This window comes from Lactuca saligna, chromosome 8, assembly GCF_052625555.1.
Source record: "Lactuca saligna cultivar CGN05327 chromosome 8, ASM5262555v1, whole genome shotgun sequence".
Lineage (NCBI taxonomy): Eukaryota > Viridiplantae > Streptophyta > Magnoliopsida > Asterales > Asteraceae > Lactuca > Lactuca saligna.
In genome coordinates this window covers 44,473,554-44,484,536 of record NC_136424.1, presented here as the reverse complement: position 1 = coordinate 44,484,536, position 10,983 = coordinate 44,473,554, and the positions used below count along the sequence as shown (strand labels likewise).

The window sequence follows — 10,983 nt, the reverse complement described above, 5'->3', positions numbered from 1 at the left end:
ATATGGAAATCAAGATGTTACATTCGGTCCACAACAGTAGGCTCAATACTGGCCTCCTGCAGCCAACCTACTTGGTGCTTTTCCTTTTTGACAACCCACCTACCGACCCAACTTAACACCTCCTCAGTCCACTACAATGTCAATTAGTCCACCACCTCTACCTCTTTTCCGCAACAGGCCAACAACAACGAAATTGGTAGAATTTTGAAGATTAAGCAACATCTTTGCCTCAAATTTTTAGTACATTCTCATTAAAAGATTCAGGCAACAACGGGTGGATTATGGATATCGGTGCTACAGATCATGTCCATTCAAACAAAGATATTATCAAAGTCATTTCAAATAATCATAATACTCGTATGCCTTTTATCCGATTGGTTAGGAGTTCGAATACAAGGAAGCCGATTTTCTTTTTCGTTCTAAAAAAATTATACCAAGGTCAATCCTCTCTAACATATATTTTATCCATACATAAAGTAGTCAAAACATTCAACATTTATTATGACATCAATGATCTTAAGCAATTCTACAATACTTCAACTTTTAAAAATTTATCTTTTTGGATGCTATAGTGATAAGAATGGTTAATAAGATTTTATATGTAATGAGATTCTAATTGTTAAGACATAGGAATTGAGAAAACATAATTGACTAATCCATTCTATTATTGCTTGATTCCTTCATAGGTCGTAAATTTACTTTTCATCGATTTGCTTTCCCTAATTTTGGTTGCACCTACCCACCTTCTTTATAGAAAACGATAACTTTACGTCTCATGTTATTTATTTGTGTTTCCACTAATGTATCAAATTCGAGCTTAAAGACACAATTACTTTTTTTCTTCGTAAAAATACATTGATGTTTACATATTACTATTACATAGGCCAAATTTTTTTGGGCCCCATGGAATGTTGAGCCTTAGGCGGCCGCTCCTATCGTCCACCGTTTAGGCCGGGCTTGCTTGAAGGTGGAGAATGTTCATGTGTTTGCAAGAGGTTGGGTAGTCTTTAGATTAATTATTTCCATGTGTTTGTTTCACCGACAGGGTTTAAAATCAAAAGTTAATCCGGGTGCATGAGGTACTTCTAAACCTAACATCTTAAAACCTAATGCTTCAAAATCAATAGAAAATGAAAGGGGTGGAGTTGTCTGATCCTATGCAAGTTTTATTGAAGGGGAAGGGAAGAAGGGTGTGGGGATGTCTTCTAAGGTTGGCTTGGATGAAGGAGTGATAAGGTTGTCGTGTGACGATTTTCTAATCAAACATATGGACAAATACAATCAAACCTTAGAACACTTGATAATAGTTACCCTATAAAACATTCCCCAAGTTATTTACGACCTTGTCACATATGAATTTCACAAATTAAAATCAAACCCACAAAATAACATAAATAAATATTAGCCAGTATATTCCATTAAAAAAAGAATGGGTACACCCTTGTACTAGAAATTTTTTAACATAAAAAAAACTATTAATCTTATATATAACGTCAATAATCAAAAAATGAACTCTTTCTAAATTTCCATACTTAACCATGTATCTTTTGTCCGACAACTGAAAACATTCTTCCTCTATCATTATTCTTCCTTGCTTTATTATTATACCTTCTCCTACCGGACTTCTTTCCACCACCACCACCACCACCGTAGGCGGCAACACCATTAGGTATGAAAACTCCAGTGCCACCACCACCATTAGCCCACAAATTTTCCATCCAACTAGGGACTGGACTTCTTACCGTCTCCGACCAACTACAGTAGTTCCTAGCCACCGGTCTTGATTCAACACCACTATAAACCACTGGTCTCCGCCGTATCACCGCCACACCCTTTGTATACATACCCATGTCATCATCATCTTCATCAGTAAGCATCAATATCTGTCGCGTGAGTTCTTGATAAAACGCATTGTCTTCTTCATCAACTGAACTTGAAGAACCCGAATATAAATCCATGTACTTGTGGCGAAAAAAAGATGTATATAATTTATTTTATAAGTGTAGTTTATATGGTTTTAGAGGGGTGTATATATAGTCAAAATTAATGGGAATAAACGAATTATTGGTTTGGATATGGTCAACGTGAGTGGGTTCATGGAAGGTTGGATATGAGTTAACGTTAAATTTCCAAGTGGCGCCATTGCTTTATTTAATGATATCAAAGTTCGTTGAACCAAATAATAAGTCCACGAGACTTGGGCACGATGAAGGTAACATTTGTGTCATCATATAATATTTTTGAATTAATAATTGAAGTCAACGAGAAAAACACAATCTGTCCATACATTTTAAATAAAAAAATATATGTGATATCATAGAATGAATGTTAAGGGTATAACGAACGTCTTTTTGTAGGTAGAATTAGTAGATATTTGGGGATATCAAATCCCGAAAAATATTTTTTAGAATGTGAGTTGTGGACATTTCTGATGTGATGTGCAATAAAAATGAAATACGAATAAAAACTGAAGTTTCTTGAAGATTTCAGTAACTCTTCCAGGTAGACTCTTACAAGTATCATTGCATAATAGTTGCCCTCTTGTCTTCAAGATTTCTACCGTTGTAGAATGCGAGTTGTGGAGTTTCTACCGTTGTATGAGTGAGAATTAGGTACTTATCAAGTTTGCTATTTATGTCATTATTTTATTATTATTACTAGGTGTGTGACCCGTGTATTACACGGGTCGTGTATTACACGGATTTATTAAAAGGTTCAAAAGTAAAAGGTGTGAGCAAAAAAAGATCATTCATGTAAGTTTTGGTAACCACAAGGACTATGTTCATAATAAAATAAGTATCAACTGAGTTTGTGACCTTTGGTAAATCACATGGGCCATTTATGTGATTTAATCTTAATTAATCTATAGTAATAAACTTATTTAATATGAATTCACAAATGAAAGATATTATCTACATTAGTTAATTATACATTAGTTAATATATTAATAGAAAGAGGAATTCACAAATAGAAAGTTATGATGTACATTAATTAATATATTAATAAAATTAATTAATATGAGATGACATTTAATAGGTGAAATTTGACTAAAAATGAAAAAATCTATAAAAATGACAAGTGGATATTAAATAATTCAAAAAATCTATAAAATGACAAGTGTCAAAATAAATGAGAAGAGGACATGTGACAAAATTATTTTTATTAATTACGCTAGATTACTACGAGTTTAGAAGTCATCCAATTTATATTAGGATTCTTGTACACCGCATTATAAATATAAACATTTTAGTCTTTAAAATAAATAATTAGTATGTTTTTGCTCTTCTCCACTCTCCTATTGTCAAGTAAGAACCTTGATACTTGTACCTCATGATTTTTTTTCCTACTATGGGTTTCCATTTATATTTTGTGTTCTCAGCGTTCTTATTTTTCTTCTTGTATTTATCGTCATTTATAAGAAGCAGTATCAATACATTCTATCCCAAAAACCATTAACCCGGATTTATATTTCCCAAATCTTTCACAATGTTTTTTCTAATCGAATTTAATCTTTACTCTTTCATCTTATAATTGCCTATCACAAATCGATTTTATCCTGAACTTGCTTCCATAAATCGATTTTCATCCTAAACCTACAACTTGTTATATTGAGTTTCTTCTATGTCTTCTATGAAGTATAGTATTTCATTTTTGGGTCGTGACACAAGGTTTTCCCTATGACAAGATGAGACAAATTGATTATTTTGGAGGAGATGGAGTTTCCTGAATCAACTATAATCCATGGGATTTCATTAAATAATGAAGTCTATTGGAGTTTTGTTCCATTTGTCCCATCTATTGCTTATTATGGACATTGCTCATGTCAAAACACCTTTGAATGATCATCAATGATTGGAAGTTACATACCTTTTAGAGTCTGTCCAATCATTTTTAGTATATTGGGCGAAAGGGAAAAAAGTCCCCTCAAAGACAAAAGTACTACTTTTAGAGGCTTCCAATTTTAGGTGTGTTGGATCGTGTGTTCGTATCACTTGTTCTTTGAAGAAAATCAAATCGAAAGACATTTAAGTTGCATGCCATTCAATTTGAAGATTTTTACTTCTTTTAACATATGTACTTTAGATAAATTCTTATTTGAGTAAGATATCAATGTATGAGTGCACTCACAATACTTTTAAAGTATTTTTTTTTGAGGTACTTACATAAAACTTAAGTTTAAAGTTTCGTAGAGTTTGACTTATTTGGTTTTATCATCATTTTTCCAATTATGGAGTTTGAGAAAGAATACGTGGAAACACTTGTTGGGAAAAACCACAAAAGACTAGGTATCTTGTATATAAAATTGATGATATGAAGGATTTACAGTGTATATAATAAAAATAGACATCTTTTATATAAAATTGATGATGTGAAGAATTTACAATGTATATCTACTATAATAAATGAAGGTTTTTTTTGCCACATGTCATCTTCTCCTTCATTTCGACACATGATATTTTCTAACATTTTTAAATTTTATATTTTCCACTTGTCATTTTATTAAATTAAAATTACACATTTAATATGTAAGGTATTTATTAGAAAGGGTTTATATATATAATGTATCCATTACATTAAAATCTCATTAGTTTTAATAATTCAAAAGATTTCTTATTTTTTTTATAAATTCAAACTTTTTAAATTGTTAAAATTATATATATATATATATATATATATATATATATATATATATATATATATATATATATATATATATATATATAAACCCATGTAATATATGGGTCTCACACCTACTAATAAAAATATACGAGTAGCATAAGAAATGATGAAATAATTTATTAACTAAAGGTTTATGTTTATAGTGATTTACATAAATCCTAATACGAACTATATACTTTTTAACCTTCTAAAAGTGAAAAAAAATAATGTCATGAAAATACCAATTTGAAAACCAAGTAACTATTACCAAAGCAAGATGAAAATTGGTTTATACAACATGTTTAATTATTCAAAGTTTAGTTTAACCATTAAAACTTTTACACCATCTTAACCATTCAAAGTTTTTATCTTTTTATTTTAATAGTTTATCCTTCGATTAAAAAAACAAGTATGACTAAAAAATATTCTTTTATTAAATGTGCGCAAATGTAGGATTCGATCTGATATGTTTTTGATTAGGTCTGGCCTCAATCCAATCCAATCAAAATCCGATCTGGATGTCATAATCCAATTCCGGCTCCAACCAAATTCCAAATCAAATTCTTCTCCGATTTCAAATCAGTTCCAACCAATTTTTGTTGAGTTTTATCAGATTTATGCCGGTTTTGGCTCCATTTTTTAGCAAATCCGGTTTATGATCTGGTATCAAATCCGATTTTTATCCATAGGATTAGGATCCAATTGTAAACCGATGGATCTGATCCGGTTTTGTAAAAACTGATTTTCAGACCAAATCGGTTTCAAATCAGGATCTGGTTTTCGTGTGGATCTCTACTTTTTTTTTTATTGTTTTTTGCTCATCATTATAGAAAACACACATTGATATTTTTTTAAATAAACTTTTATGGATTTTTATGGAATTTAGACTTCAGAGTCTGTTTGGTAATTTGGTTGCCTTAATGGCTCCAAACTTATTTGGTTATGTGAGAAAGTATCTGGAAAAGAAAAACGTATTTCCCTAACCAGTTTTCCCTCTTCTCATTCTCGCCTCCATCAAACTTCGCTGCCCTCTCCGACCTCGCACACTGCCTTCTACCATCGTCCCTCTGCTCCGACTTCGGCGGCGTTAGGGACAACCTCTGCTGTGCGTCGTAGAGCACTAGTGTTTCAAAGACAGCTGCATCCTTCTCTCGTAAGTTTCCGTATACTGAAATCTAATTGTGAGATAAATATATCGAAGAATCACACCGTTAGTTGATTTGTTGAATGTGATGCTGAAGTTTCTAACTAATGCGCGAGTTATTTCATGAATTTGATAGAGTGTATGTATTGATGTACATTGAAATGCGAAGTGTGGTTTTGTGGTTTCGATAAAAGCCCTAAGAGAACGTTAATTGATGAAATAAGTTAAACTCAAACTATTAATGACGAAGAAGACTGAAATCAGATTAGGAACCCTTTCTTAGGAAAATTAGCAGTGTAAAATAGATTGTTGAAACGATTTAGGGTTTTTTTAGTATTTGTATTCTCCTAATTCTATCACCGATTGTGGCAACTTCTGATTTGTGTTTCTTAATCTTAATTGGATAGGCTGAGGTTTAGATGAGTCTCATTGACGATGCTTCGGTGAACTCATCAAGCAGCGATGATTTTGCATCTTTTCTGGATGCAGAGTTGGATTCTGTCTCTGATACATCTCCTCAATCAGAAAAAGAAGAAGACGAACAAGAAGATGATGATGAAGATGAAGATGATGGCGACAACAATGATGGTGATGATGATGATGATGACGACGATGATGATGATGAGAATTATAAGTACCTTGATGAAAGGTACGTACTGACATTGTTTTCCTCATCTAATCTTGCATCAAACATATATACCTAAAGATTTGTAATATGTTTTCTGAGAGAGAAGGTATCAAGAGGCTTACTATCAACCTAGTGAAGCTCAAGTTTTCCATGGCTTATGATGCTTACTGAGACTCATGGAGTTTTTAATTTATGTTCAGAATTTCAATCATTTTGGTTGATTTTAAAAATTTTAATCTTCCACAGGACAAAGAGGAGGAAGATTAGTGAATCAGAAACTACCGAAGAACCTAATGGTTCAACATCTCATACAGAACAAGAAATTATCTTAGGTATCCTATTGTTTATACATCAGTTTGAATTATATTTCATCTACAAAATTTCTAACTCTTGTTAATTATTATTATGTTCTGAAGAATCAGTGAAGGAGGGAGCATGCACACATCCTGGTTTTATTGGAGGAATGTGCATAAAGTGTGGAGAGAAAAGGGATAGTGATGATCAGTCTGGTGTTGCATTTGGGTATATACACAAGGTTATTCTTCTTTCATAAATCACACATATCATTATCTCTTGTCATGAAGTTCTTGAACTTTCGTAACCAATAAAACTTATGATATTGCAGGATCTTAGACTTGCTAATGATGAAATTGATCGATTGCGTGATAGAGATATGAAGAATTTGTTACGCCACAAAAAGCTTTACTTGGTTCTTGATTTAGATCACACCTTACTAAACTCAACCCGGTTTTCTGATATAACTCAAGAAGAAGGATACTTATTGAACCAAAATGATCCCATGCAAGGTATGATGACTCTTCATAAGTACAATACCGATATTTGTTAGAAACATTGTTTTGACTTTTAACACTTTGTAATGACAGATGCACTGAAAGGTAGTTTATTCAAATTACCCTCAATGCACATGGTAACAAAGTTGAGGCCTTATGTCCACACTTTCCTGAAAGAAGCAAGCAAGTTGTTTGAAATGTCTATTTACACCATGGGTGAGCGTTCTTATGCATTAGAAATGGCAAATCTTCTTGACCCTGGTAGGGTTTACTTTGACTCTAGAGTAATTGCACAAGGTGATTGCACCCAAAGACATCAAAAAGGACTTGATGTGGTTCTTGGGAAAGAAAGTGCTGTTTTGATCCTTGATGATACAGAAGTGGTAAGCAAACATCCATCACTTACTAATATTACTATAAAATTACCTTTTTACACCTGCGACATAAAGTTGATTGTATTTTTTTTTTAAAGGTATGGAAGCACAAGGATAATTTGATTGTGATGGAAAGATATCATTTCTTTGCATCAAGTTGTAGACAATTTGGGTACAGATCCAAATCACTTTCTGAATTAAGAAGTGATGAAAGTGATGCTGATGGTGCTCTTGCTACTGTTCTTAAAGTTCTTAAACGAGTCCACACTATGTTCTTTGATCCGGTATGCCCTCCTCAATTTTTGCAAATCATAATGTGTTTTGATAGCGTAAATTACTGAAATCGTCCCTATGGTTTGGTCAAAATTGCACTTTTGGTTCCTATGGTTTGATTTTGTTGCGTTTTTCGTCCCTTACATACATAAAGCTAGGGACCAAACGTGAAATTTTGACCAAACCATAGGGACGAAAAACGCAACAAAATCAAACCACAGGAACGATCCGAGTGCAAAAGAAAGTTAGGGACCAAATGTGCAATTTTGATAAAACCATAGGGACAAAAAACGCAACAAAATCAAACCATAGGGACGACCCGAGTGCAAAAGAAAGTTAGGGACCAAATGTGCAATTTTGATAAAACCATAGGGACGAAAAACGCAACAAAATAAACCATAGGGACGATCCGAGTGCAAAAAAAAAGTTAGGGACTAAATGTGCAATTTTGACCAAACCATACGCAACAAAATCAAATCACAGGGACGATCCAAGTCCAAAAAAAAGTTAGGGATCAAACATGCAAATTTGACCAAACCATAGGGATGATTTCAGTAATTTACTCCTTTTGATATTTGAGAATTTGGTGTTCAAGTTTTAATGATTTTACTCTAACTTCACACAATAGGAACTTGGGGAGAATTTTGATGGGCGTGATGCAAGGCAGGTGAGATACTCATTATATTTAGTTATTTACTCTTTTACCCCCCACAACTATTTCCTATTTTTATTATTAATTTGTAAAATTGTTATATTATTATTATGTCAGATGTTGAGAGCTGTTCGGAGTGAAATATTGAAGGGGTGTAAAATAGTGTTCAGTCGGGTTTTTCCGACACAGTTTCAGGCGGAAAACCACCAGCTATGGGTGGTGGCTGAGCGGCTAGGTGCCACGTGTACAACTGAGGTTGACTCATCAGTGACACATGTCATCTCCACAGACATCGGAACTGAAAAGTCAAGATGGGCTGTTCAAGAGAAGAAGTTTCTAGTGGAACCACGGTGGTTGGAAGCTGCAAATCTCAGATGGGAGAGACAACCTGAGGAGAAGTTTCCGGTGGTCAAAGAAGTAAAAGAAAAACACTGATCTCTTTTGGTTTCTCTCTCATTTGACTAGATGTTGTTGACTTGATAGAGAGTTGTGGTTTTTGTTGGTATAGTAGTAATAGTATAGGTGGTGGTTACTGGTTAGGTTAGAAGGACAAGATTAGAAATATCATACATTTTGCATCTGATGTGTCTGATTAAGATGTACAGGATTTTTCATTTTTGCTTGTCAAAGATGTTTTCACTCAATGGGCTTAATGGGTTAGCTATATATAGCTGTTTTGACTTAATGGGTTAAGCTAAAAAAACTTGCTAATTTTTGTCACAATACCACTTATGTTAGAATTGATGAATATTGTAAAGTTTGTTTTTTGGAATGTAATGGTAAACTAGTGCTTAGATGTTTTTTTCGTTTGGTATTAGAAAATTGATTAATGTTGTTAAAATGATAACTTTTTTTTTTTTTTTTTTGAGAAGGGTAAATTAGTCGGTTAATCATCTAGTTGTTTGGACGTTTTATTTGTGAAATTTGTTTTTTAGAATGTAAAGGTAACATAGTGATTTAGTTATCTATATCAGTAGCATTACCCATTCAATTAATTTATGCATGGTTTGTGTTATAACTTGTGTTGGTTGATTTTAGCGAGATTAAACAAAATTTGTATTATTAATAAGGGATAATGACTTAAAAGGGTTATACATTCTTCGATTTGTGTACAATTGGTCACTGAGTTTATTTTTTGTTTACATTTACCCCCTTAACTTGTTAAACTGTTCTTTATGACCGGTTTTTCAGATTAACCGGTAAAAATGTCTTAATAGGGTAATATATTTATCATTTTGTACACATTTAGTCCTTAATTTTTTTTTCTTGTAAAATAAATTATTTTGTTTTTGTACTCATTCAATACTTATGAATGTTTTCTTTAAGTTTTTCTCATAACATCTTACATGGAACAATAATTAACGATGTGTTTTAGGCTTTTGATGCTTATGTCCATCGCGATCTCGACTACTTGGTTGCTTAGGTAATGTGTTTTGAACGTCATAACTTTTTCATACTATCTCGGATTTTAACGATCTTTATATTTATGCGTTTGTATTTTAGTCTACTATAACTTTTATTTAGATTACTCCCGTTAAAATATATATATTTTTTAATTACGATCTTTATATCCGTACGTTTTTTATGAATGGATGTATGGATGGTTTTTTACAAAATCGTAAGTAAAAACATATTATATTTTAACGGGAGTAATCTTAACGAAAGTTATAGCAGACTTAAAAAACGAACATGTAGATATAAAGATCGTTAAAATTAGATATCGTATGAAGAAGTTACGACGTTCGGAATACAAAACCTAAGCTAAACCACTAGACATATGCAACCAAGCAGTCTATCCCGCGATGGACATAAGCATCAACAACCCTAAACACCTCATCAATCAGGGACGGACGTAGGATTTGGTAGTAGGTGTTGCCGATAAGTAGAAAAAAGAAAAAAAATTGAAAAATATCGAAAAATTTACACTGCATACAGAAAAAGCAGGGGTTGTCGGTGTCACTACGGACACCCAAAGAGAACTGTCCCTGTCATCAATGATAGTCTCATGTTAGATGTCGTGAGAAAACCCTAAATAAATCATTCATAAGTACTGAATTGGTACAAAAACAAAAAATGACTTATTTTGAAAAAAAAAATATTAAGGACTAAATGTGTACAAAAATATTAAGGACTAAATGTGTACAAAATAAGAAATATATTACCTTAATAAATCATTTTTCCCCGGCTAACCTGGAGTAATCGGTCATAAGGACTAGATGTGTATAGTTTAACAAGTTGAATGAGTAAATATGGACGAAAAAAAGACTCAGTGATCAAATATGTACAAATCGAAAAATATATTTACCTTTTTAAGTCATTATCCCTATTAATAATTGTGAAAATATATTAGGATATTATTCGTACTAATTGTTTTTTTTATTATTATATAAGTAAAGAAAATATAAAAATTGAAATACATCAGATACAGTCGGAATTTAATTCTATTAAAATACTTCAAGATT

At 32.4% G+C, this 10,983-nt stretch overlaps 1 protein-coding gene across 1 annotated transcript; it reads left to right on the top strand.

Moving 5' to 3' along the window:
• The first annotated feature begins 5,587 nt into the window (after positions 1 to 5,587).
• On the top strand, positions 5,588 to 9,165 carry LOC145012151 (RNA polymerase II C-terminal domain phosphatase-like 4). Its single transcript, XM_078970929.1, has 9 exons — positions 5,588 to 5,812; positions 6,211 to 6,452; positions 6,678 to 6,763; positions 6,848 to 6,966; positions 7,057 to 7,237; positions 7,316 to 7,605; positions 7,695 to 7,880; positions 8,498 to 8,536; positions 8,639 to 9,165. The coding sequence occupies exons 2-9, from the start codon at positions 6,223 to 6,225 to the stop codon at positions 8,954 to 8,956; spliced, it is 1,449 nt and encodes a 482-aa protein (XP_078827055.1). The 5' UTR covers positions 5,588 to 5,812; positions 6,211 to 6,222; the 3' UTR covers positions 8,957 to 9,165.
• Positions 9,166 to 10,983: the final 1,818 nt, after the last annotated feature.